The sequence below is a fragment of the Chlamydotis macqueenii genome, chromosome 2 (genome assembly GCF_036417535.1).
Source record: "Chlamydotis macqueenii isolate bChlMac1 chromosome 2, bChlMac1.mat, whole genome shotgun sequence".
Lineage (NCBI taxonomy): Eukaryota > Metazoa > Chordata > Aves > Otidiformes > Otididae > Chlamydotis > Chlamydotis macqueenii.
The window spans coordinates 66,172,964-66,200,960 of NC_141557.1; the positions used below are offsets into that span (position 1 = coordinate 66,172,964).

General features: G+C 40.4%; 1 protein-coding gene across 4 annotated transcripts in view; it reads left to right on the forward strand.

Moving 5' to 3' along the window:
* Positions 1-26,858, forward strand: part of MBOAT1 (membrane bound glycerophospholipid O-acyltransferase 1) — a 57,469-nt gene extending 30,611 nt beyond the window's left edge. For 3 of the 4 annotated variants that reach the window (XM_086743163.1, XM_086743166.1, XM_086743167.1), the window contains 9 exons: positions 7,139-7,194; positions 9,426-9,480; positions 12,221-12,404; positions 14,206-14,398; positions 17,263-17,366; positions 20,131-20,195; positions 21,544-21,676; positions 22,841-22,992; positions 25,046-26,858. In XM_086743163.1, coding sequence (XP_086599289.1) covers positions 7,139-7,194; positions 9,426-9,480; positions 12,221-12,404; positions 14,206-14,398; positions 17,263-17,366; positions 20,131-20,195; positions 21,544-21,676; positions 22,841-22,992; positions 25,046-25,178 — 1,075 coding nt within the window. In that variant the 3' untranslated portion in view covers positions 25,179-26,858. Of the gene's footprint in view, positions 1-7,138; positions 7,195-9,425; positions 9,481-12,220; positions 12,405-14,205; positions 14,399-17,262; positions 17,367-20,130; positions 20,196-21,543; positions 21,677-22,840; positions 22,993-23,610; positions 23,810-25,045 lie in introns of those variants that run through there. The other variant, XM_086743165.1, reaches the window with a different exon arrangement.
* Positions 26,859-27,997: the final 1,139 nt, after the last annotated feature.

Below are 27,997 nucleotides of genomic sequence, written 5' to 3' on the forward strand. Positions count from 1 at the left end.
TTAACAGTTTGTGTGCCTAACCCTTTTGATGTGTGCTTGCAAATATATTTTTTTTGTTGTTGTTCTTTAGTAATAGTTGATTGTGCTATTTGTTTGGAGTCTCCCCATTTTGAGAAAACAGCTTGTAAAACGCAGGTAGAAATGGATGGAGAACAAGGTAACTTCTAAGTCATGTCTTAAGTAAACTGAAAAACAGAATATCAGTGATTCACCACGTCAAGGTTAAGAAGTAAGGAAACTTGTTCTCTGCTGATGACTAGTTAGTTCTTCTAACTCATGCAAAGAGTAGGTTTGGTCACTGACTCCTACAATCAAAACTGTACTCAAGCTGCTTGCAGCATTTTCTTGATTTAAGGGTCTTTCATGTATTGCTTAGTTTTTAGGCGAAAAGTCCATTTTTAAAAAACTTATGTGCCAAGTTTTATTGAAAATCAGTTCCAGTTTGCTACACTTTAATTACTTCTTTTTAAAAAGTTCTTTTGTTTATATTATTTCACAAAACTGTGGTGACACAATTTAGGAATTTTCTTCTGCATACTTTCTCAAAGAAAACTATTCAATTTTGAGCACTAATTGTAAAATAACTGAATGCTGTGCTTCCCCCTTAATTCAAATCAGTCTTTTAGAGAAACATACATATTTTATTTTGCTTGGTTTGCCATGGCATTTATACATTGTACCTAGGAATACTAAATCCTAACTCTTTCTCTCTCTTTTTCTCTCTCTTATTTCTTCTTTATGCTAAGAGGATTATGCTGGTAAGTTGCCTGGTTTCTATACAACTTTATAAAAATGGTAATACTAACATACAGTTTGGGGGTTTGTTTTCTTTATGTCACAGGCTCTGACTAAGTATAGTAATATTATGGCTTTAGGGATAAATTAGTTTAAAATAAGTCAAGGGATCTTGATTGGGATGTTTGGAAATTAGTAATCGATATGGTTTCAATCTAGCAAGCTAGATGAAGAAATGCCATATCCATATGATCATCTAGATGGAATTCAGGGGAGTTCCTCATCTGTATGAAGTTGTGTCAGCTTTAATCCTTTGCTTGATTAAGACTACAGAACTTTTTTGTTTCCTCTTTGAATTCCTTCAGTGTCTGAGCAAAATTTCCTAATATTGCAGCTTATTCAGTGAATGTCAGGGAATGATTGTGCATATGTGAGTTTCTTGGTGCCATTCCTTACAGAAAAGAAATACAGTTTGTGAAGATGACCACATACACTGGCATTGCTTTCAGTCTTCTATTGGTCTTATAGAGACCAGAGCTGAATTATTAGGGAGATTTGAGCAGTTTTCCTCCCTACATATGTCAAATCTGTACTTCTTACATGAGTGTTTTGGTGGACATCACTCTCCAGAAGGAGGGGACATCTTTACGTGCTCACTCTATCCCAGATACAGAACAGCAGCAGCATTCTCAGCAAACCACTTAGAAAGGGATGGTCATTGAAAGAGCCCTCTCGAAAAGCCATATAAGCAGATACTTTAGTAACAAGTGTCACTTCAAAGCAGTGGATTTTTATTGCATGTTTAGTGCTTTGTTGCTGGTTTGTCCCCTCTCAGTGGCTTAGTATCAACCACCAAGAAAGGAACAAAGTTACAACGCCATTTTTTACAAAGAAAATACATTTGCTGATGGAAACAAACATAGATGTACTCTGTTACCGTGTTAAAACCCAATGCAGTAATACTAACTGGTCCTGCAAGTTCCGTTGGTTATTTTTACTTTCTTGTCTTTTAAATGTATGAAGTGCAATAAATCCTGGGTAACCTTGGTCCGCAGTGGGTCCCCAGAGGCAGTAGAGCAGCGCACATGCAGGGTGACTAAGGGGAGGTCGGTCTGTTTTCTGTGCCCGCTCACTACTTGGCTGCTCTGCTGGGTGTTTGGCCACTTGAAACTGCGCTGGGATCACTTACCATTGGTTACACAGAAGCCCTCCAAGAGCCGCAATGTGGGAATTAGCCAAAATTCAAGCAGACAATCACTACTAGAGAGCTCCACACATTAGTGCATCCCAGGACGCTTCTCCAGAAGTAAATACTCTTTTCAGTGAAATTCTTCTATCATGAAGAAAGCTTTTTGGGAGCTTTCACCAAAAAAACACACAAAGCAAGTTGGAAGTTGCTTTGGAGGTATGAGTGTGTTTAGTGAAGTGTTTTTCCTCTCTGTGTTTCGGCACTTCTTCATTTTGCTGTCGAAAGCAGAAGTAAGAGCCCCCTGCCACTGAAGCCATTGTAGTATCTCCAGCTTGTCCCTTAGCAGCACAGTTAATGTCATGGCAGAGTGTGACTGTGCGAACTTCTCGTTGTGGCTTCAGGGCTAAAGAGATAAACCTGAAATAAATGTTTGCTGGTTTGCACTCTTGTCTGCAGCGAGCCTTTGACTCCACCTCCTCCCTTAGTGAAATCAGGTCAGTGGAAAGTATTTCTAGCGAGGGTGTGCCAGAGTCCTCCATGGGATTACCGAAGGTCAGGCAGACTCCACTTGGTAAATGTCTTTTCTCTCATAAGCATCAAAGCTTGCTCAGTGCAGAAGCCAGCCTGTGATACGGGGAGGATCCCCGCAGCAGGCTACAACCGATGCCGACATCTTTACTTCCACTGGCCTGTGCTTCTGGGCAGTGTCATTACACTGGGGCAAACCATGTTTAAAAATGGCATTAATGGGTATGTTTTAATTTGGGAGGTTTTATTAGAGGAAGGTAAAACCCTCTCTTGAGCATTCTCTGTAAACTCTTGCATCTTTGTCTTGTGTTATTTTTCAAGGCATCTAACGTAAGGTAAAGACAGTTTTGTTTTGTTTTGTTTTTAGTTTGTTGAAATTTCCTATTTCATACTGATTCCCTGGGACTATTTCTAGATTTGATTTTTTTTTTTTTAAATTAAAAGTTGGCCACTGTGATTTGTGTGTAGGTGGTACAATGCAGCTACAACCTGAGATTAAACTCCTAGACCATACATAAAATGTAGAGGGAGGGGAAAAATGTCACACCACGGCTAAATCAAGTTCTGTGTTTCTGTGCTAGTTTGTAACTGTAGTGCTTAGTAGGACAGGCAAAGAGGAGAGGATGTGGAATCACCACTCTGCATGTGGCTGCAAAGCATCTGGAAGGTATTCAGATATGATGGAGTTCAAGTCGTTTAGGCTTCTTAAGTGGGTTTTATTTCAAATGCTTCCTTCCTAGGGGTAAACCTTCATGTTTTATCTGTAATGCAAGTATAGTAGGTAGATTTTCTCTTTAAATTCAACCTAATAATTTGCCCCATTCCATTAACTTGTGCATCTCTCAAAATTTGAAGAAAGAAAGGTTGTTGGAATTTTTATAGTTTTGTTAACTCCCCTTCTTGTTTGTAGCACTACTGACTTTTTCCAGTAGAGTCTAAGGTTTAAAATATTGTCATGTTGGAAACAGTTGACTATATGTGATATGATGCTGTGTTTTGTGTGTTAACTTAATGTTTTAGTGACATTTAAAATTAGAGCTTGCCTGAAAGGCTGAATAGAAATGACAATTCAATACTCTGATATTGCCAAGTTTTAATAATCAAAACTCACATGTGTATATAGAAAATGATGAGACTATTTTTCCCCCTAGTTTAAATGTATTTTTCCTAGATAATTTTTAATACTGTTTCAAGACTTACATCCTCATGCATTGCTCTGCAAATATGGGGGAAAGGACTATTTTTCATTCTGAAGAAACAGAAGCAATCTTAGACTTGCTGTGTCTCTGTGTGTGTGTGATGAGGAGAGATTGGCGAGTCCCCAGGGAGGAGTGGGGCAGGTGTGGGTGTGCAGAAGGTGGGAGCCTCCACACCCTGAAGGGGTGCCAGAAGGAGGGAGAGCTCCAGTACTGCCATTGTTTTGTTGTACTCTGCCCTCTCCTGCAGCAAAGGCTTGGCCTCTCAGTGAGACCAAGTCAGTGGGGAATGGTAAACGGGTGAGGGAGAAGGAAAATGCTCCCTGTTCACCTGAAACCTTGATTACCCTTTGTGCGAAGGGTTTAATGATATCTGATACTGATCTTGTGAAAGATTTAGAGGGTGTCATCCCATTGCCACTGTACAGCAGGTTTCCACCTTCCTGAGCAGGGTATAGAAGAGACCTGTAGCTGTGTAGTACAATGGTGGTGGCAGGAGGGAGAACTGAAGGTATCTCAGATGCACCTTGTGGGTCTCCTTCCCACCCACAGTGCCAACAGCATCACTTTTGTGCTCGCTTGTCTCCTCTGGAGTTGAGATTTGAAGGAGGCAGACCGTCTGTCTTTTCTGATTAAATTACAGGAGGGGCTGACTTGTTCTGTTGGGTTACAACACGCCATCAATGAGGCAATGAATTCCTAATATAGATGAAGAGAACCACTCTCTTCTCTGTGTTTATGCATTGTATGACTTCTAGTGCAGGCTGCACTTCTGCTTCCCCTGGTTAATCAGCACATCAGGATTGTTTGCATTTTGGTTCTCACTGGCGTACGGTGGGGGGCCCAATTTTCTAAGACAAGTGTCTAAATTTAGGCACTTAAAGGCATGCGGTTTTGGCTCTGAGCCTGAGGTTTAAAGTTACCCACTTCAATGTTGGCATAAAATGCTTGCCATAAGAAACATATGCAATAAATTGAACCAATTTGAGACAAGTGTTCACCCATGAAGCTAAAAGGTCAAGCACTGACAAAATAAAAATCTGTGTTTATTACAGTAGAACTGCTGGTTCACTGACAGCCTCTGTCTCTTAATGATTAAAAAAATCTGCTTTTCTGTATGCTCAAAGGATTGGGATTTATGTGTTTTTGAAAGCAAAGCTAAATTTTGTCTGAATGAGAAGACTTACTTTGAGAAATAGGATGTTGAAGATAATGATGAAAACAGCTTATAAATAACTTTTCTTGAAAGATGAATTGTAATAAAAATTAGAATAGCTATTTCACAATATCGGAGTGGTCTGGAAGGTCAGAAATCACTGCTGAATTCATCCATTCCTTAGCTGCAATCAATGGTCTAGGTGACCCAAGGGGAGCTGCTGTACAAACCTTTGTGTTATGGTTGTATTCCAGATGTGTATATATTTAAGCTTGTTCTGGATTTTATGTGCAAGCTTTTTTACTGACATTTCAAATAGAGACTGCTGAAACAATAAAAATAGTTTCTGATTAAGACATTGGCTGTTATTGCATGTTCTCTGTTTTGGGGTAGAAAATGCAAACTACCCATGCAGAATTACATGTGGACTCTTGAAAAAGGTCAGCCATATTTAGTAGGTTTTTTTTTTTTAAAAGGAACATTTACCATGAAATAATCTCTTCTTCAAATATTCTTGTGTTTACTATGCTCAGTGTATTAATTGTCTTGAAAATCAGTTTAGTTTATCATAATGGGATAACCAGATTGCAAACAGTTTATCTTAGCCATTGGTTTTACATTTGATTGTAACCAGTAGGTTGATTTAATCAAGGATGGTTCGGAACCTCTTGCAAATCTCTTCAGAATATGAATATTTGACTGTTATTTTAGACAGAGATACCATTGAATGTAACTGCCCCCCCCTTTTTTTTCATTGCCTTAAGAAATTGGTGGGGAAAATACAGTGCTTAATCTTTTTTCTTTCATTGAATTACAGAAAATATATTATGATATTTAAAATGAATAGCCATAATATTTGGAGTAATCATCTATGTCTCTTTAAAAAGCTCCATATACCACCAAACTTTGTAAATAGTATGTGCACAAGCTCGGGTTTTAACTTCCGTGTTGGAAGACATAATTTGTGTTTAAGCAGAAACCTCTGTACTATTTATGTTGATCATTTATCACCAAATCGAGAAACAATTTGTTGTATTAATCCTCAGCGAAAAGAAATCTCTTCTGTGGAACTGATTTTACATATAATCATCACAATTAATGCTTTGACAATAATGATGTATCCTCATCAGCCATTACAACCTCCTGGCTATTTGGGTTGTGAAGGACTCATAGGTAGTGTGAGCTCTGGGCACACTGTGCTAATGTTCCCAATGACAGAGAGACGGGGAGAAGCAGTGTTACCAGGTGCTCATCCCTTGCTTTGCCTGCCATGGGTCCTTCCAGATTACAGATGTTCAGCACCAGGTTTTGTGTTTCGGGCTGCACAGCCCTTAGAAACTGTATATGGACCACAATTAACTCTGGAGTCCCTGCCTAGGAGGGTCTGGTTAGTTGTCCCCATGGTTTTCCCCCCCATCTTTCTTCTTACATACCCCCGAATGCTTCTGGCCATGACTTTTACCCCATGGGGACCAGCTCCTGATGCCACCAAGCTGAGTTTTGCCTTTTTTCCTGTTCCTTAGCCAGAGCAGCTCACATTTGCCTACGGTGCTGAGAAGCTCTGTAAAGCTGGATATGGGAAGTACAGCAGCCCTATTGAACGTAGTGGCTATTCCTATGCCCCTTGTTTGGTTGGCCCCAGAGCTACTGGGTGGTTGTAGCCTGTAAGCATGGCTCAGGTACAGCTAGCTCATGGTTTTGGGAGGCTCCCAATCCCACGTGCCCAAACACTCCCAGTTGGATGGTACATCTTGGACAGGCTGTCCACAAGGCAGTTGTGTGGCCAAGAAGCAAGTGAGAAACTGCTGTGCTGACAGCTATTCTGGTATTTGCACACAGTCCGAATTGATTCATGTGGGGAAATAAGCATGTGTGTCTGCAGAGTAGACATTTCTTTAGGACACTGACACTAGGAGAGTAACTGTAAGAAAAGCCAGAGTTACGTTACAGCAGCATTGCTGTATTCTGGTGTCGCATTGCATGGGACTTGAATTTGGTCTTTGCCTGAAAAGAAGCCCAGAGGATTGCAGACATTGGTATTTCCTAGTGATGAGATTTCTTCTGAGTTAGAATTTGTGCTGCTGCAGGATGGGGAGACATAAAATAAGGCTTTGTATGCACTTAGCAATTAAAAATTCCAGTGCAAGTTACTGTGGGGTTGTTTTGAACTCAGGCAATTGTCTTATGCTTGAGTTCCTCCTTCAGTTTTAATTGGATGTTTTCCACTTGTTGCTAATACAGTTATGCCTTTTAAAGGGATAAAGGCATTCAGTAAGAAAGTTGGAATAATTTGTATTACAAAATGTGTAACTGTTGTCTCTGTCTTTGTTATAGTCCGCTGATGATAATTACACAGAAGATCACAACACTTGCATGCCAGTTACATGACGGTAAGAAAAGGAATCTCTTCCCGTGTCCTGAAGACAGCCTTTTTATTCCAGCACATTCTGTGGCTGAGTTACAGAGTGGATGAATGTAGTTTGGCGAGTTGCTCCAAATGAAGAAGAAAAATGCTTTGTGGAGGAAAATGAGAAACTTCAAGTTTTGATCAGTTCTCTAGGATCAAACTATCTTTGCAGTAATGAAGACAACTGTTTTCCCCTGTGGGTGCGCTACTTCTGTGAAGCCCAATTTGGATTTTAGCTAGTCCCAGTATCTGCTGCTTAGATGCTACAGTGCATCTCCATTAAGCTCTCTGAAGCTGTTCTTGATTCTCAAAAATCAGGAGTTGTGTTTGATACATAGGTGCAGTCATTAATGTTAATGTGGCAAATATATACTATCACTGGTGTATTCAGTGATAATATACTCCATGAGTTGTGAGAGATGGAATTCAATAGCTTTTTCCCAGTGCAGGGAGAAGCACAGTTGCAAGCAAAATAACATGATCTTCAGTCTTGTGCTGTGCTGTGACAAAGAGCACTATTATTTCCCAGTAAAAATGCCTGTGTATAGCACGGTGCAAAGGCTAGAAATGTCCATTGTCACCAGTACCGTGATTGCTCATGTCTCCTGATGTTGCAGTGTGAATTTCTGATGGTCCGAGGCCCACTGCATGATAAGCTCTGGGTGAGTAAATAAGTAGCCTGCTATAGAGTTGTTATGATCTAGGATTTAAGCGATGGTCACACCACAGGCTGCAGGGTCTGGCGTTGTGCACAAGCTGTGTTTACACAAGTGAGTCTAATGCTTTTAGCTGGCTATAATGCTTGTAGCTTGAAGCTCAGCTAATTGACCTTGTCGTTGACATTCACGTTGCTGGGGCTTCTCTGCCTCTGTTATTTAAGCTAGCCAGCTCAGGTATCGCCTCATGCCATAGTGATGTGCAGCCTGGATGCACACCTAGAATATTGAAGGTAAACGAACAGATGGAAAGGAAGAGATAACAGCAGAGGCAGGAGCATTTTAAGCAAACTAGAAAGCCTACAGGTTAATGATGGTGGAAGAGGCTCATTACATGGGGAACATCCCTGTACGGAGCAGTCCATCAAATGGCAGCAGTTTGCAGTTCAAGCATCAGTAACTAATCTCTATTTGTAAAAATTTAGCGGCTGCCCATAAATAGAAACAGACAAACAAAATACCCAGCCCTTTAAGTAATTAAGTGCTTAATTGTTTCCCTGGAACTCACGCCCTCCCAGTATTTACAAACTGAAATAGCGGAGAGAGAATGGAAATGAGCAGCTTATCAGCAGTCTCTTTAGGAATTGGGTCTTGTGTGTGTGTGTGTGTTGGTAATGATGGCCAGTATGTTTAGAACAGTAGTGTTAATTGATGCCAAGCCCCTGTGAAGATGTATGTATGCACGCTCAGCATCAACTGCTGTGACTCATCCTGTGGTGAGTTGTTCTACTGAAGCCAGTGGGATTCCTCACAGTATGTGCAGCTAAAGCTTCAGAGTAAAGGTTTTGAGATATTTGCTATGAGCAACATCTGTTTACGCACTGGCCATAGTACAAGATTTTTCCATAGTTTTCCTGGGACAGCAAGCCTGTGCTCTACCTCTGGCCCCAAAGGTCCAATGCACTCAACAGGAGGTCACCCTTCCAGACTGGACCGTGTACAATTCCAGATTATTACTGATGTGTGTATTTAAGCTTGCTCCAGCAGCAGGCAGCCAGGCTGCTGGTTCACACCAGTGGAGCTTCTGTTTCCTGAGAGCCCCTTTCTCTTCCACTGCCTGCTCCTCCTGCTGTGAAGTGCTCCATTTCTCACCAAGGAGCCAGCAGGGAGGCTTATGCTTAAATGAGCCAGCGGCTTCTGGGAACAGAGGTTTTTCCAGCCCAGAACTGTTAGCAGAGGCTGCTGGGGGTCACTGCCAGTTGGTGGCATTTCGAGTTGCATTGTTTGTGTGGGAATACGATGACTGCTCTTCCTGAGAGTGTAGCAAGGGTGAGAAAGAGGGAATGAGGTAAGGAATTGAGTAAAGAGGTATAGCAGATGATGAATATAGCTGATGTAAAAGCTAGGAATTGAGGTGTATTACAACTGTCTGTGACAGAGAAATCTTGAAACTTATGGCTTTATAAAGTTATCTATGGGATGCGAGCATAAGGCTTTGGGGGTGGCTTTCAGTGTCTGGCTTTCAGAAAGATCTAACATGACTTTTCTTTCTTTCTAGGAATAGGGCGACAAGCTGAGGAACTCACTGCTGAGCAAAATCGGCTTGCTGTAAAGTAAGAATTTAATTCCCCCAGTGATTTGTACTTGATTTCATCCAAAGAAGTTCAGGGTTTGGGTTTGGTTTTTTTTTTTCTTTGCAATGTCAGGACCAACTTAGCGGCCCATCCATGAAAATGTTCCTTGCTTCTTCCCAGTCCATGATAAGGCAAAAGTCCTACCTGCTTTTTATATTTGATTGAGTAGATTTAGTTTTGTAATGCTGCTGTCAGTGCCCTCCTTACACAAACATAGCTTCTCTGCTATATTCCTTATTTCTTCAATCCAGGACTTTGACCTTTATCACCCCATGCTGGTCAGTAAAGCACTGATGTACTTGGCAACATCTCATTGACTTGAATACACACATGCAACAAAATTAGTCTTCACTGAATCGACTGTTTTATGTTCAGACCAAGACTGTACTATAAGGACTCTTTGGCAGTTGTCTTCATCCTGTCTGTGATATGTTATTTTTCCAAGTAGAATACTCCTCCTCTGTCATCAAACGATATCATAGTAAAACTCCATTTTGGTTTAACTCTGACACTTCAAGTACTGCTTTTCTTTGCCATAATTTTTGGACACTGAATTTTTTTTTTCCTATCTCCCTCTGTAGTGTTAATACTCCTAGTCCTTCATGTTACATGACTATTCTTCTCATAGACAGCATGTTGATCGCATGTTTGAGCAGCTTTTTTTTTTTCTATTTTGTCTCTCAATACAGGTACAGGATGCAGCTGAATTATTATTATTGTTATTTTTTAATAAAAATTACTGTACAGCATTAGCCTTAGAACCATAACTACTTTTCACCATGAAGTGTTTGTTTAAGGACAAATTATTTCCTTCATTTTCAAGGCAGAAGATTCAGCCATAAGAAAATTTGCCTGTGAAGTTCTGAAAGTAAGAAGGGAGTCATTTCTTGAAAAGAAAAAATCCTGTACAGAGACTCGTATAACTTTCTCTGTGACCCATAGCTTTGTGTCTATTTTTAAAGTTCACAGCATAATGTTTAACTGCATTGGGCCCTTGTGACCAAATGATTAATTCTAGTCAAATTCTCACCAAACAGGCTTTTTTTTTTTACCCTTGTATAGTAGATGAGCTCATAAAAGAAAAGTACATGCCAACGGCTCAAGTGTTGGTGGCAAACAAGTCATAACTGAAGAGTTTTAAATCCCCTTTGGTAATACAGCCTTTTGTCTTCCCTCCTGTTCTTGGTCTGTTTTTGTTTCTCACTCATCCTCTGTACATTCCTTCGTGCATTGCTCATGTCTCCCCACCCACCCATGTGCAGAATCTAAGTTGAAACTAATGACTTTATTTTTAATCTTACTGTAGAGCTCAAAAGCACAAATAATTCGATTTTGCAGAATAGAAAGATGAGCCTTACCCCAAATTGTTTGCTGCATCTTTCCGTGAAACACTTTCACTAGAGAGCATATCATTCAGACACGAACATCTATGATAACCAGCAGAGTGAATGCAGAAAATCCTGGCTAAGCTAACTGTTTATTCAGACTAATTCCACTTCAGAATAAAAGTTGGCAACAGTGAATGTTTAACTGTTGCTTAGTTTTTCAGCTGGAAATTTATGGTTTGGTCTGAAAGAATTTTAAGTGGGTTTTGGTTTATATGTGTCCATCTGTATCTTGGATAGGAGAGTCTTGAAACACTGTGCCCTAGTTTCTGTTCTCGACCGGGGACTCCTCATGTATTTGGATGGTGACTATTAGTACATTTGTGGAGAGCACTGTGGATCTCAGTGCAGAATTTGGATGCTGGTGTTTTCTGCCACAGAAATAAAGCAAGCCCAACAATTTACAAATCACACTGGCCATGAGAGGCCTGTGCTTCTTTCTTTTTCATCCTGCTGATCTGTAGCAAGGACAGTGGATCTTCTTCATTTCACATCTGACGTAAAACCCCCGAAGGAACTTGTGGGATATGCACTTGCAAAATGGATATAACGAACACGATAGACTTTCTTTGGCTTTCATCTTCAGCTGTCTTTTGATTTATGTGTTTTTTTCCCTTAGTTCCTTTTCCTGTTCATGATGCAATACAGGGAATTACTTCCTTTATTTGCACAGCAGGACAGAGAGTGCCTCCTCATTCTCATCCTCTATGTCTCACATCACACTTCCCATTTTTCAAAAGGCTGAACTCTGAAGGGTGGGTGAGAGCTCCTCTCAGACCTGAGAATCCTGATCTTAAATGCTCCCTGCCTTGTGGTTTGAGTAACAGGGCAAGATACTGCACTGCCCTGCTCGGTGAGACCAGTGTTACTCCGCTTGTGGTCTGCCAGCCGTCACTGGTCCCTGACATACTGGACAGATGTTCAAAACCAGTTACCAGCTTCTCACTCCTGGTACTGCTGGCCTGTTTAAAATGTGCAAGTCAATTTATTTTAGAGGTATTGAAATTTATGACTATTTTTAATTAAAATGTTTCTAGTAATAAGATTACAAATTTTAAACCAGTAGCATTTGTTCACCTGTAGCTTAAGCACTTCCATGTTACCCTTGTTCCAACTGCCATCTGCCAGACATCACTGGGATGTAAGAGAGACTATGCTTCATTTTCTCCAAAATGGATCTAGTGAGCTTTCAGCTGGGGGGAGGGTGTTGGGAGAGAGTTGGGGGCTGAGACAGGCAGTACAACAAAAAGCACTCGTGAAAGCCTTTGCTGTGTTTTACCTTGTTTTGTGGGTTTTTTTTTGTTTGTTTTGTTTTGTGTGGATGATTTTCACAGGACAAGACCTTCTTTACTGGAGTATTTAAGCTATCTCCTCAATTTTATGAGCATCATAGCTGGGCCTTGCAGCAATTACAAGGATTATATAGCCTTCATTGAAGGGAGGCACGTGCACATGAAACTATTAGAAGTGAACTGGAAGCAGAAGGGTTATGACAGACTTCCTGATCCTTCTCCAACTGTAAGTTGTAAAATGACAAAGATTTATTGCGAAGGGCAGGAGAGTACAGCTTTGTACATGAGTTTCATAATTAAAAACTAAGAAGAAAACTTTTTTTTTTAATCTTCCTAGTAAACATTACAGTGGGTTTTTTTTTCTGTGAAGTGGCTGCTGTTTTTATCACAGGGTCAAGGGTGAAGGGGCTAGTGTCTTCCTCTTGAATTCCCCAAGTAGGTTTGGCTTGCAAAACAGGTCATCGGTTAATGGATGTCCTTTGTACAGCAATGGGAATGGTCTGTAGGTTCTGATAATAACCAGTTGCAATTCAGCTCCAGACAGAAGAGGAAATGTCAGGGAAAAAAAAAAAAGTCAAATCTTGCCTGTAGTGTGAGAGATATTAGAAGTACATGAATCACAGCTAATCAGAAACTGTATCTTGTCCAGGTGCTTTGCAAGAGAATCTCACACTTTAAGATGACTTGGAGGTCATTTTTCACATACAATTAACACTCATTTTATTTTATATTTTTTTTAATACTCCTTAAGACCTTCTTATAAAATGACCTTCATGTAAGGCAGGATAACATAGCATGAGAACCAGATTCCTCTCTCTTATCTTAAGGCGACACTGAATGTATAGCTTTGTGAGGGTGTGCAGAATGTCTCCTCTGAAATGGAGTATATGCCTATACATATCTGATTTGTGTTGCACACAGTTTATTTCTACTGACTTCAGTGGTATTACTTCTGATGTACATTAGTCTGAGGTCAGAATAAGGCCTGTACTGTGTTAGATGCAAGTCAGCAGAGAATATTAACATTTGTACTATAACTGTTAAAGATAATTACACACTGATTTATTCCTGAATATGAATATTCCTGAATATTCAAGGCCAGGCTGGATGAGGCTCTGAGCAACCTGATCTAGTCGGGGATGCCCCTGCTCCTTTGCAAGGGGATTGGACTAGATGACCTTTGAAGGTCCCTTCCAACCCTAACTATTCTATGATTCTATGATTCTATGAAGAAGATATAAAAAGAGTACTTGTGATGAAAAAATGCATTGTTGTTTCAATAGTATATTGCACTTTTTTTAGTCTTTTGAGAACATGAGTCAATTGGCACATGGTACCCAAGTGCCAGATTTACCTCTTTAATTATGACTGTATCGAGGAGAGTTTACTCCTATATCTATTTGAAATCAAGCTTCTAACTACTGACATGATTCTCAATTACATTAGTATATCTAAAGCTAAGTAGCGGTAATAGAAAACAGTATGGCATAGCAGGTACCCTGTATCGTGGGAAGGTGTGCATGCTGTATAAGACGTACAGTTTTTGGACAAGTGATTTTAGCAAGACCTCTGAATGGTAGCTGGGCAGTAAGACCTACTATAGTACTGGATACTGATGGCTTTGGCTTGCAGGAGCAATCTAGTCTTTAGTCCTGGGAAATGACAGTCCATATAGGGAAGATTTATCCTTTACATTGTAGAATTTGTGGGGTTTTTTTTTGTTTTCTTTCTCATTTTAAGACCTTCACTAACTGGTGTAGGAGTCTCTTGTGAAGTTCATCACCAATTTTGACTTCTAATTCTCCTTTGTTCCTATCTATAGGTAGTTCAGTAAAACAAACAAAAACCAAAGCTTTGACTGTGGCCTTTTCTTTGTTACCTCTTCAAAATTAATTATTATCAACTTTGTCACTGCTAACTTTGTTGGTTCTTGAAGGGCACTGTTTCTGTATGTCATGAGTACTGCCTTTTTTTTTTCCTTAAGCAAATGTTTCTAATGAATGTTTCATTGTTGTTGTGCCTTCTAGGGAGCAGTGATGTACAAGCTGTGTATCACACTAGTATCTCTCGTTTTATTCTTGACGCTTACCAAGAACTTTCCTGTGGCATATATTATTGATAATGAATTTCTTGATAAAACACCTTTCTTGTCAAGACTCGGTTACCTGTATGTTGTAACACAGGCAGCAAAACCAAAGTATTACTTTGCATGGACATTAGGTAAGTCAATGTAACAATTTCCTCTTACTTAAAAATTTGTAATGGTACCAAAAACATTTTTACAGGAATGCGTAGGAAAAAATGGTTTACCTCCTCTAAACCCTGATTTTTGTGGTTTATTCATCATTTGCCACTTATCAGTGGTATTTGGAGGTTGAAAATGGTCACACTGACTCGGGCTTTACAAGTATGTTATAGCGCAAACAGACCTCTCTCTTCCTATGGGAGATCTTTAACAACGTGCCTCTGTATTAGAAAGCTGTAAGTGCTTATTGGATGTCTGAAGTTGCACTTTGCTTCTAAGGCTCTGTGTGGTCCTGTGCACATGTTAGCTTTGAGCGGTCAGGAGAAAGGATTGTAGGACTATGGGGTAAGGTGAGGAACGAAGGAGTTGATGGGAAGGACCCAAGAATCTCTGTGAGGAAAAGGAGAAGAGAAGGAAGAGGGCTTGTTATAGAGAGATGCAAAATTTATTTTATTGGCAGCCAGCTAGACTGGCAGTCAAAATAATCTTTTTGTATTTGACCTTCTTCCCTTTAGAAGTCGCCTTTCCCATCTATGTGTAAGGAGTCAAATCCTTTGAGGCCAGGCTGAAAATTGACTCAATTTTTTTTTTGCTGGGATTACAAGACTTTGTGTGTAAGTGAGATCCTGAAAGCCCAACCAGCAATGCATACACCTGAAACTGAGAAGAATGTCATTGAGATGGGATGGAAAGAGCCAGGAAATTCATTGCAATGCTGCAATTAAACTGCTGGAAATAAAACTGACAGATCGAAGGAAGACAGCCAGGACTGGCATATCTGGGGTGGGAAAGGCTTTGGGATAAAGAATTGCTTGCTCAGAAACTTATTTTTTTTTGGAGATCCAGTGTTAAATTGTTGCCTCCATGTTTTTCCAGCATTATAATTAACTAAAACTTCATTATCAAAGAAGTAAACTGAACTTGGATAGAAGTATCTTACAAATGAGCGATTTTGGGAAAGGCATACATTGCATACTGGAGGTGAAGCCGCTGATGTTCACATTAGAAATCCAGATGGGAGAACAGCAGACACTCTATCCTTTCGCAGTTTAGTTCCCAGTGGCATGGCCCAGGGCGTTGTAGAAGTGCCTGCTGAAACGGCCGATAAGCGCTTCCTGTCCTCAGAAAAAGACAGTCACACAATTGTGGGAGAGGCGTGCTACTGAATTCCTCCAGATCCATGGAAAGACAGAAAATTTGGCTTCTCGCTGCATTAGTGATAGTCATGGAAATGTAGCTGCAAACTTAACTCGGAGCTGTCGGTGAAACCGGTTCGATACTGAGCACCTGCATCCAAGGAGCTGTGAAAGCGGGGAAACCTTTGCTGGGCTTTGCAGAGGTTGGGGTTTTGTGAGCAACTCGAGGGTGGACAATTGTGATTCTTCTGCGCTTCACACCTTGCTCTGCAGGCAACAGCTCGGGAAGCAAGAGGCTGATGGGTCTGCTGTATAATTATGTCCCTGGATTTCTGGTTTCTTGCTTTTGGCAAAGAAACACTAAGTGATCTCTGCCACCCTTAGAACAAGGAGGAACAAATCCAGGGATCTCCTGCTCTGGGGTGACAGTTACATGCAACTCCAGTCTCTGCGGTTGGGCAGGGTCCTATTGGCTGATTTCAGGCAGGGTTGTTGTTTGGTGGGTTTTTTTTTGCTTATTTGTTTTTTGCGGTGTTTTTTTTTTTTTTTTTAAACAGGGAAAGAATTAAAACTTGGAGACCTTTCTTTCCATCAGTAAAGTCTAGCTCGTTTAGTAAAGTGGAAAATGAAAGGGAAAGTTTCAGGTTAGAGAAGGTTGTTAATTTATTTATTTACTGTTAGTCTTGTTGCTTTTAATTATGTTCTCTCCCCGGTTTTGTGCTTTGGGATTCCTCCATGAGCTTGTGCATGTACTTGTAGCACTTACAAAGCAAAATCAGTTTGCATTCTTGGGATAGAAACGCTGGCCTTTCTAAAGCATTATCTAGCCAGGCTTGTATTTTATAAATGATCTAAAAGGAAAAGCCTTACCTGTATTTTTACCTTCCTTTTTCTTCCAATAATCCTCAATGTTGGCTGCATCTAGTGATCCAGAGATAAGGAATCCCGTCTGTTTTCTTAGTACTCCAAGAGAGGTTTTCTGGCAGGAGTGTGTTAAAAGCAGGATCTTGAGACCCAGTGATGAGATGGCTCCTAGGCAAGGCTGAGAGAGGAGGTAGCTGACCGGTTCCCTAGGAAAGACCAAGAGTGCAGCATGTGAAATGCCTACCGTTACCCAAGCTTTTGTTTGCACTTAAAGTAGTTAAGTCTGATTGAAGTTACTCAATATTTGATTTATAGAGATGGTGAGGTACTTAGGGAGGCACTGAGCAACAGGGTTAGCAAAAGGCTTTTTCTTCAAAAGTCTGAATGAAAGTCTTAATTAAAACAACTGTGTTGGAACTCAATAGAAATGGTAAGCATGTCTTTGAGACACTACAGTTCTTCTGAATTCTGGAAAATGCTGTGACATCCAGGTACCCTTTTGAGGACGATGATAATTAATTTCATTACGACTCTTGTCTATCTCAGATGGATAATAAAGGCAAAATAATGGGAAAATTATTTCTATCTATTGTTATTTTATTTTTATGTTATTATTTTATTTCTTCTGCCTGAGGAGTAGCTAGTCTTTCCTCTTGAAGAAATGCCTCTTGTGTTGCCTTATAGCAAAGCCCCTTTGCCAAGAGGAAGCTTCTCTTTGGAAGAGAGGATGCTAATTGCTATAAAGCTGGCTTGAATGTGTGTTTAGTATCATACTGACTTATGAGAAAACACAGCTCCTCCAGCAGTCTGATTTGACTCGTTTTGCTTTGACATTGCAGCAGATGCAGTCAACAATGCGGCTGGTTATGGGTTCAGTGGAGTTGATGAGAAGGGCGCTTTCCGCTGGGACCTGTTGTCCAATTTAAATATCTGGAACATTGAGGTGAGTTAAAGAAGTGGCTGCATTGGCATAACTATAGAGAAATGGGCATGATAATGGGGAGAAGCTTTGCTGGAAGGAAAATAAGTCAATGCCACGAGGCTGCCCTTCTTCAGCTTAGAGAGGTTTCATATTTTATCTGTTGGGCAGATAAAAAACATCTGTCACGCAGGCTTCCTCACACTCTGTATTCAGGTTGCGTTTCTAAATAGTTTATAGAGGACTAATAAATGATTAATCAGATGTTTAATAAATGAGAAGTGAATTACTGTAGATTGTGGCTGAGTTCGGCGGGTCAATAAATTGCTCACAGCTATGATTCCCCATCATCTGTGATGTATTCTGTTTGTTTACTTCTAACAGTCTTCCACTTTTGTAACCTACTTGAGATGGGTGGTGGCAGTGAAAGAGGCTGCCATGAATAGGCATTGCACAGACACTTGCAAGGGCTGGGTTCCCTGCACGTGCCTGGAGGGCCTCTTGTAAATGGAGAAAAGCAAGGGTCAGAGAGGCAACAGGTACAAACTGAGCAACCTGAATGGGAACTGGCAGGGACATGTAGAGCTTAGACAGTTGCTGATGTAGAACTCCATCCAGCAAACCACATCGTTCCTCAAAACATCTGTCACACATGGTTTTTTTTGTGACTGCAGGATACTTCTAACATCCATTTTGTAAGCTGTTTATGTTTGTTTCTCTAATTCAAAAGATAGCCAATGTAATTTGTTTGCCCCAAATAATATTTTGTGAATGTGCATGACGTGAAAATGTTTATTGAGATTGCTTCCTAAAGGCTTTCTTTCTTTAGAAATAGGAGGAGCTTCCCCCTGTAATTCTGTAGTTATGATTTTAAAAGGAAAAGCAGATGAAAATAAGTTGACTGTTTTATTGCTGAATGATCTGTGACTAAGCATATGTGCTTTAATAGCTCTTCTCAAAAATGAAAGAGCCTCTGTAATTCTTCATTGAAAGATGCCAAAACTGGAAGTATCATTATACGTTCTCTCTTTCTCGACATCCTTTCTCTGTCTTCTTCCCCCCCCCCTTAATTAATCTGCAGTGTACATCTCTCCTTGAGCGGTACAGAATACACAGCGGAGAAATGCTTTCTATTCCTCAATGATGGCAGCACTCTAGACACCACTCAGATCTTGAATCAATATCTGATTCAGTTTTGGGGGAGGAGATGATTCTTACCTTGATGGGCTGACGCAGTTTCTGCTTGAATGAGGAAAGTGAAGTGCAGGCAACGCTCTTTACTCAAGCCAGATTAAGGCACAGGAGCCTTTGCTGCTCTCTGCCCACTGAACTGTAGGCCCCTCAGACCTTTTTTCCTGTGCTGGTCACATGGGCAATAGCAATCAAGGTGGAGAAAATATTTCCAGGAGCATAAAACAGAGTGCTCTGCAATGAAAAAAAGAGAGGCTACAGAGACCATTACTTTGGGTAAGCCTTGAACTGTCGCTTTATGCACCAACAACAGTTTTGGGAGTTGAAGTTTAAGTATGATCGTACAGTGTGTTTTCAGCAGGCATAGCCACCTGCATACGTCAATTCCTTAAGAGTTGGGAACCAGAGTGCTAAAGGTGGCTAGGGAGTTACCTGATCTGTAGCAAAGATAAGCACATGGTAGGAGTTGTGAGGGCATTAAAATGTGATGGGGGCTAAATGCATGTGGGGGACTTGAAGAAAGCCTTGGCAGCACTGCGTATTTTGACAGCCAATGACTTTCTCTCTTGGTAATGCAACAGGGGAACTTAAAGGATGCCAAAAGAGAGTGACAATATTAGTTGGAAGAGAAATTATATTTTTCTTGGATCCTCTTGGTGCAGTAATGCAATTAAAATGTGGCAGTACTGCATTGGGAATTGCTAATCATTTTAACTCTTTAAACAGAGAGAATAAAGTTCTAGCCTTCAGGATTCTGCGTGGAAGTGCAAAAATATCTGCATATTCCCCTTGGAAACCTTTGCCTTTGACCCATCTTCTCAGTGTGTCCTTCCATTCAAGTGATATGGGAAAATAATGTGGTGTCACTGAATCATGTCCCTGCTTGGGGAGGAGGTCCTCAGAGGTTTCTGTCAGCAGGCGAGGAACAAGGGGATGGGGAACCACCAGAGGTGAAGTTGACCAGGTTTAGGGGAACTGATGCTGAATGGAATCCAGCAATCCCCTAAAGTGGGGAGAACTTGTCCTGTGAGGAGGTACAGGTGGTTCTCCCAGGATCTTGTAGTCCACTCTGGTTTCTCAAGCTGGACAGTGGGCTGAGAACTGGCTTCTAAATTTAGTCCTAAATTTTTGTATCCATGTTTTTCAGTCTTCCCCCTTCCTTCTCCAAATAATAGTCCATTTCTTCTAGTTTTTATAACACTTTGTTTTAATAACACTCTAGGGAAGTCCAGACTGCGTAATGGGTGGCAAGATACCTCTTCCAAAAATGAAGCTGTTTATGAACTGAAGGGAAGGCCAAGCATTTAAAACAAGAAGGCTGTTCAGATTTCCCGTAATTGGAAAAATAACCAAACATTGTATTTAATTTTGCAAAACAAAGTGAGATTTTACAGCAAGTGCCAAGTGTTAATGGTGAGCAATCAGCCTAGTTAATGCCCCTCCCAAAACATATTAGTGTAGTGATGGACTGTGGCACAGTCTTCACAACAGTTAGCTACTAGAATTAATATTTTCCAAGTATCATGTCTCTAATTTAAAATGCAAGTATTATTTTACAGGTTTCAGTGCTAACATTTCATGTGAACTTCTTTCTTAGACTGCAACAAGTTTTAAAATGTACATTGAAAACTGGAACATTCAGACAGCTGCTTGGCTAAAACGGTAAGAGTAATGAAAGAGTAACGTGCTTGTGAGACCCCAAAACTCTAGATGGCCTGGAAAGACACTGAGTGGTGAATCTAACAAATGTACAGCCTCTTGTCTGTATTTCCTGTGTCTGTAACAGTTGGTGGAATACAAGGGTATTGGGTGCTGTAAGGTTTTATTGCTGCAAATGTAAAATGCCCACATTTTATTTATGAGCAGCAAAGCCATAAATGACCTGTTCAGATCTTCCATAATAAAAAGTAATAGCATTTTGATGACATCTTTTAGGCTGCTGTTTGCTTCCATTATTCTTGCTGTACTGTTTCACTTTGCTATGTTATGTTTCCCATACTGCTACTGGAGGCGAGCCTTGTGCCACTGGGATCCAGTTCAGCTACAACTGGAGAGAAGCTGAAATCTTCAGAGCCCTACTGTAGTCTGGTTTGGAGTTACCAGAAGATGCTTGCTAGGGAGTCCCTGTTTAGGATATGGAGAAAAGATTTCTTATAGCACTGAGAAGATCTGATTTTAACCTGTGACTGCTATGGCAGATATAAATACTAGCATAAGTCCAAGTTTTGTAGATTGAACTGTCTCCTGTTGCTTGTGACTCTTTATGACATGATTAAAGCTCAGTGTACAGTCGATGTGAGGTCTGAAATGCAGGCACAGATTTATTGTGGTTATCATAAATATTTTTGTTGTTAACATCTTAAAAGTCAGTCTACTATTTTTCATTATTCAAATGATAAAGATAAAGAAGTGCATTATCTTGACTTGTTTCTTTGGAACACAGCATTTCAGCCAAACCTCAGATAGCCAGACAGACCAGTTAGTGTGTTCTTGAACTGGTATCATTCACTTGCATCTTTGGAGTATGATTTTGGGCTGCTAAAGTTAGCAGGAATCCCCTGCTTTGCAAGAGCTTACCGCACTCTCTGTTGTTCCCAGCATCTGCCAGATAAGGGTGCCTGAAAATACCTCTCTTCAGCAGTGAAGAGTAGGGGCACATCTGTCTTTCGACTTGCTCTTGATCTGCTATCATAGTTTTTCCAGTAGAGCTATAAAGGTGAAGGAGAAGTCTTGCCTGCCCTTCACCCCATTATTTATTCAAATACTATGAGCACCAGGAATATTTGTACAGGCGCTCTTTGGTCACTCAGGGTATAAAAGCACGCTTCCTCTTCCCATCTGACCCTCGTGTAGATGAAGGGAGAGTGCCTCATGCCCTCGTCCGTAACTGAGGAAAGATAAGACTGTTAAGAAACCAGAATAAGACCTTAAAAACAGAGAAGGGTTTGAAGTGCAGTGTCTGTTGTTCAGTTGTATTCAGCCTTTTCTTGCTTTGTTTTTGTCTTTGCAGCGTTTGCTATGACAGAGCTCCCTGGTACCCTACAGCTTTAACATTTATCCTGTCGGCCCTGTGGCATGGTATCTACCCTGGATATTATTTTACGTTTCTCACTGGAATCCTTATCACACTCGCAGCCAGAGCAGTATGTACCTTTCATTGTTCTCTTCTAAGGCCCATGCTAGGTACTATCCAGCTGTCAACTGCAGGGACCACCCTGACATGGTCAAGCAGCTTGTCCCTACTGTGAGCACTCTTGTGGCTTTGCGGGCTTGATGTTCACTGAAGCTTTGTTCTGTATTGATGCTAATTACAAAGTACCCCCAGAAGTTATAACTAGCACCAATTCTGCGTGTGCTGCAATGCTATCCCTGGATGTCAGAGGAAACCTTGTTTGTGGGTGTACAATTGGTAGTGCCACCGGCTATATCCATGCAGGCAAATTAGCTTGGATTCAAGGTCGTGTTGGAGTCCAGACTTCTGCTAGGTCATGTTGCCTATGGCATGTAATCAGCTCTGGGACCCGTCTTTCACAATAAGCTGCTAGAGGTTGAGCATTAGTTCACACTTGAACTCTGTCATCTGGGTGTAATAGATGCAGTAAACTAGTCTCTATGTTTATGAGCCTCATCTTGGGTAGAGTCACCAAAGACAGAGGAGATTTTGTGTCTTGCTGTTGTTAAATTTATCACTGCTTATCTTTTGGGCTGAACCAGCCAGTTGTGCAGGGCTGGGAAGCACCACCGTTGTCTTTCAGAGTTTGACTATGGATAAATAACCAGGTTAATTTGAAAGGTAAATTAAACTAGTGATCAGTATTAAACACTATGGCTCAAGCAGGTTGCTGAATGTGCGGTTTTAACATGTGCTTTGTCTCTAATTTATAAGGATTTCGTAGACGTGAAGCTAAACCAAAATCTGTAGGGAACAGCACATGCTTGCAGGTATAAGTACATATTTGTGCATTTAAAGTTTCACTGTTAATAATCAGTAATAAATTAAAACCAGGAGGGGGGAAGATCCCTCCCTTCCCCAAAGATATTGTGCCAGATACTCAGTGTGAGAGTCTGCTCGTGTGATTATGACAGAGACACTTCTCTGTTTGCTGCTGGTTGACTGTGGGATCTTGGATATGCCAGTCAATACACTTCTGTTTTCCTACTCTCAGTGCTGTCTTACTGGGGTATAAACTTTTCTGTAATACTAATGCTGATGGTAAGTGGAGAGTCATACACTGCAATGCATCTGCATGACTTTGCCTAAGTAATGGATTTATGTAATTTTCTGTTTACTTTTCCCTGACCTGCAGATAAGAAACAATTGCAGACATTACTTCCTCTCATCAGTGCCTCTCAAGTTAGCCTACGACATTATCACCTGGGTTGTCACTCAACTGGCCGTGTGCTATACTGTTGCACCATTTGTTATGTTGGCTGTTGAGCCCACGATTAAGTTTTACAAGTAAGTTCTCTCTTCCTGACTATTATTCTCCATATTGGCACACGCTTTTGTTAAGTGACGCAAACCACACTGAAAAACAGTTGGCATTTCATCAAATTTGAAAGGAGTTCAAACAGTGTGTTTAATAATGTGTAAGAGGTGACTTTTAATAATGCCAAGGCAGAGCTCTTCATGTCTACTTGTCAATCTTTCTGTGTCCTTATGTGACTTTTTACATATTTAGTTTCCTTTTTCAAAACAGTCAAGTCTCAACCATCAACAGTGGCCAAGGCTGGAGAGGTTAAGACTAATGTGAGTTGACAGTAGGAAGGACTCGGTGAGAAAAAAAAAAACAGGTTTCCAGCTACCAAGTGCGTAGAACAGGAGATGTGATCGATCAGCAGGAGATAAGGAAGGTGCTTGGCAGAGCATTACTTCTTGAAATGAGTATGCTTTTCTTTTTGAATACTTCCATAGGAAGTGAATACTTCCCTAGGTTGCTAAAAAAGAAGAAAACACTGGTGTTGCAAAGTATATTTGATATACTCTGATAAAAATAATTTGAAATAGAGAAATTTGAGAAGATAATTTGAAAAGAGAGACTGGACTACATTGCTTTACTTTTCTTTCATTCTATAGTGAACTGTCAACACAGAGTAGCAGGTTTTGGTTAAGAAGACAGACAATTCCCTGCTCTAACATAAAAGACATAAAACTGGTAGTCAAGGTAGCTGCTGTCAGTAAGTGTATTTGAAGAGGGTTGAATGTTGACATTTTCTATTCCTGTTTCTTAAAACATTTTATTTCAACACGGAAAACTTACCATATAAAAATGACTCAAAATCTTTCTTAGTTTCAGTAAGATGCTTACCCAAGTACCTTGTTAATATCTAATTTTCCTGTCTTTCAAGACAAAAGTAGCAAACAGCAATCAGAACAAAAAAAAAGGAGAGAAAAGACTAAAATATTAAACTGGTTTATACATTTGCCCTGTAAGTGAAGTTGGTTCCCTTTGTGCTACAAAAGGCCATTCCATGTAGTAAATATTAATATAATTCTATGAGTTTACATTGCTAACATCAAAACTGCAGAAATAAATATGTATAAAGAACTTGCTAGCACTACGGCAGCATCCATGAAGGCAGAAATGTTACTTTTACCAAAGCTCTGAACAAAGAAAAGTATCTTCCACCCTTGCCCCAAGTTGGATCATCACCTTAATATTGTTTGGCCTCGTGACTTTGAACACAGTTAAATTTAGAGACTGTTAACCAAGGAAATTTGGAGCACTGTACATGTAGCAGTGGTCTTAAGCACCTTTCAAGGATATTAGAACTATGGTAAGAAGCATAAATGAGATCATACAAAAGTGCATCTCTGTGGTTAAGAGCTGGACCATACTGGTCTAGTCCTCCCCAAGCTGCCAGAGCCTCATGTAATTCGTTTAAGTATTTTTTATTTCTGTTCAATCTTGTATATACCAAATTATTTGAAAAAAATTGCTATTTAATAAGATACCTAATAAAGATGTCTCTGAGTAGTTACCTTCAAAAACACAACCCTTCTGTTAACATCATTACCAACCTTCTCCAGTTAAAAGTTGAGTGTTTTGATTTATTTCAGATCTCAGCACTTGGAAGGTTTTTTATTTTATTTCTGTCACTTTTGTTTGTTTTTTTTTTTTTAATGTACAAGTTTTATGTCCTAAGCATGAAGGATGTTTCTTCAGAACGTGTAGCTTTGTATGCTCTAACATTAAAAGAGAGAGGGGCTGAATAAATGTAGAGTTGAATTACATGGGTTTATCATCTGAGCTGTCAGACTTTGGATTCTGGAGTTTGCTGATTGATTCCTTGCCTCATTAACATCCACAGCAACATTTTCATCGGTGCCAGTGGATACCACATGCATAGGTTGTGTGAAATTCAAGGGTGTATTTTCATACTTTCTAGGTCAGGTTCGTACTTTCTGCATTCATCCCTTAGCACTAAATTCTGCATAGACTTGATAAGGTTGTACAATTCATGTTATTACTGACAAAAATATAATATTCTCTTTCTGCTTCTGTTCCTAGGTCTATGTATTTTCACATGCATATTCTAAGCATCCTGGTGTTGCTCGTGTTACCAATCAGACCTCAAGCCCATTCCATAAGAAAGCCTCAGAATCAGACCGTGCAGAACTCTGTTAAAAGCAAAGACAAATGATGCCTCCAAAGAAAATTGCTGGCGTTGGGAAATCAAACTGTCATATTGGAAACAAAGAAGAAGAAAAATGAGTGGGATGAGGGTTGAAGTAGAAGACAAGTGGCATTTCTATTGGTTATCTTAAAATCTTACTGGACAGGGCAGAAAAGAGCCTGAATGACTGTATTTCAAATTATTCCAGTTAACAGAGATTTTACAGGCAGTGTTTACAGGCTCATGGGGCATTTTGTTTTTTTTAAATAAATATTTTTATGAAGTGTTTTTATATATTTAAACTTTTTCACACAGAGAGGCATTTTTTTCTCTTTTACAGAAATATACAATTATTAATCAATAAATGTGTGATTAGAGGGACAGGAAGCAGCTAGTAAAGAGTTAGACCAGCTGCCTGATAGCCTGGTGCTGTGGGCAGCTGGCAAGGGAAGCTTTCTATCCCTTGGCTATGGAGAGAGATGGTGCAAGTAGAAAACTATGGACATGGGGTTGCTCAAGGTGCTGGTGCTGACTTCTGCCCTGGTAGGGAGAAGAGGGAGTGGGGCTTTCCCTGGCAATCCCCAGCCCAGGGACTGCAGCCTGAGCTCGGCAGCGAGGGTATTTCACATCCTTCAACGTGATGCTGGCTGGTAATGAGGGCAAGACAGATCCCTTGGGAATAGGTGCCTGGAAGCCCTGGCAACTGGCTAGGTCAAAATCTAAAGTCAAGTAAAAGGAAAAAGAAAAAGGAAAAAAAACACTCTTTAGAGTAAAAGAAGGCACATACACCCTGTGATCTATAGAGGTTTGCGTCTCTAATGATGCAGCTGGGGCTCATTGCTACATCAGCCTTATTTTGCAGTTTTAGAGTGGTGCAGCACTTTCATATCAAAACAACTGAGGAGCCATGCAGGTTTAGTGGTTTAAAGCTTGCAGTTACAGGTTAAATCTGAAAAAGGTTTGTAATGGATCAGACTGTTCTACTCAAAAACATTCCATCTTGTGGAGGGGTTACTTTTTCAGCAGGATAACACTAATATGAAACCTGAACAGTAATTATCATAGTCATACTAAATCCTTCCTTACAAAACGTTGTGATATGATCATCACAAGAGTGGGTATGATCTTGACGTGTGACTTAACCTGTTGATGCAAGCTTCCCTGCTTGCAAAGTCCTTGGCTTACAGGGGTGTTGGGAGGCTTAATTTCTAAAAGGTTGTTGTGCATTGAGATAACCTGCTGCAAAATGCTGTGTCAGGTTTTTTTATTCAATTTTTTTTTTTTTTACCCTAGTAAAATAGTCTGGTACGATACACGAAAAGCAACTAAACCATTTTTTTAAAAATACGGTTTTTGAGGAATGTTTTTAGCTGAATTTTGTAGAAGCAATTCCCTTGTTAAAGTATGCTTTATGATCATTTACCTGACGTGTGATTGAGCAAAGACTCTGCTGTTTACTGCATTCTGATTTTTGTGTTGGATTAAAGTTTTGCAGAATCCTAATGTTCTGGGGAGAAAAAAAATCAGTGAAACCAAAACAAGTTCCAAAAAAATTAGAGTATTTTTCTTTTCTCTGGTGGGAAGTTTTTGTCCTGTGACCACCTCGTGATTTAGAGTATAGTTCATGGAAGAGTTTATTTGGTAATTTATTTTGAAGGCGAGATGGGATTAAAAGGTTGAGCTGAATAAACAAATTGCTTTGTGTCACTGCCTGGCATTATTGATGACAAATGGCTAATGTGAAAATGGGTGAGCGGGTGTGAGATCCCTCACACTTGTGAGGAGATGTTCAGGTCTCTCCTGGATTTTCCAGACTAGCTGGGCTTTACGTCCTGCTCCTGCTGAAATGGAGACAAGATGATCCCTGTTCACTTTTGTGGCAGCTTTGTCCTTAACTTGGCCAGTCTTTATTTGTCTTTGGATGTATTTTCTCCTTGTGGCACCAGCCTCAGTTACATCTTGGGCATCTTAACGTTTCCCCTGAGGAAACGACATCCCTGTCCCTCATGGAAGGGAACCAGGGCATGTGCCCGGGGAGGACGGGGGTTTGGGCACTGCTGGCTGTGGCATCCCACAGGCTGAAGCCAGCCTGCGTTTACCTCCCAGAATCTGGAATGAATTGCTGTGAGTGCTGGCAGAGCTGTGCGTCAGATCCATCGTCAACATGCAACAGCTACAGGCTTTGACAGACCTGCGGAAAGCAAATGTTTCCAGCAGGTTGGCTTTAGCAACTGCTCTGGAAAATAAATGCACTTGAAGGTGTTGTGGGATTGCATTTGCTGCTCTGTGCCCCGAGATCAGCCTGTACAGCCCGTGCCCTGCTCTGCAGCCCTTCCCAAACCGTATGTCCAAGAGAGGACACGTATTGTCAGTGGGGTTTCTTTTCTAGTGTTTCACGTAAGTGGAAGTTGCTTAACTCTAATGCCATCGACTTTTGTTGTAGTTTCAGCTTCTACAATGTGATGAATTAGTCAGAGCTAGTGGGCAAACTTACTCTCCTGTCACGTTTGTCTTCTCAGCCTGAACCTGAAAACAGGAACCCTGGGCTTCAATGAGACTCGTTTGTATGGATTTAGTATGATACATTACATTAATTAAAATTGAAATGGTCTTTTTGAAACGTTGCATTTGCAGGGAAAATTGATGGTTGAATTAGTCTTAAAGTTGGGAGGGAAAAAATGAAATTATGTATAATCTTTGTGGTACTATGCTACTGTGGCCTAGGCAGCTTATCTAGAGAAACATGGCAGTCCTGCAAAACTAACACAGAGAGGATTGAAATCGCTGTAACATATTCCTTTGAAAAAATGCTTTCATGCTACCTTTCTCAATCCATTGTACTGAGT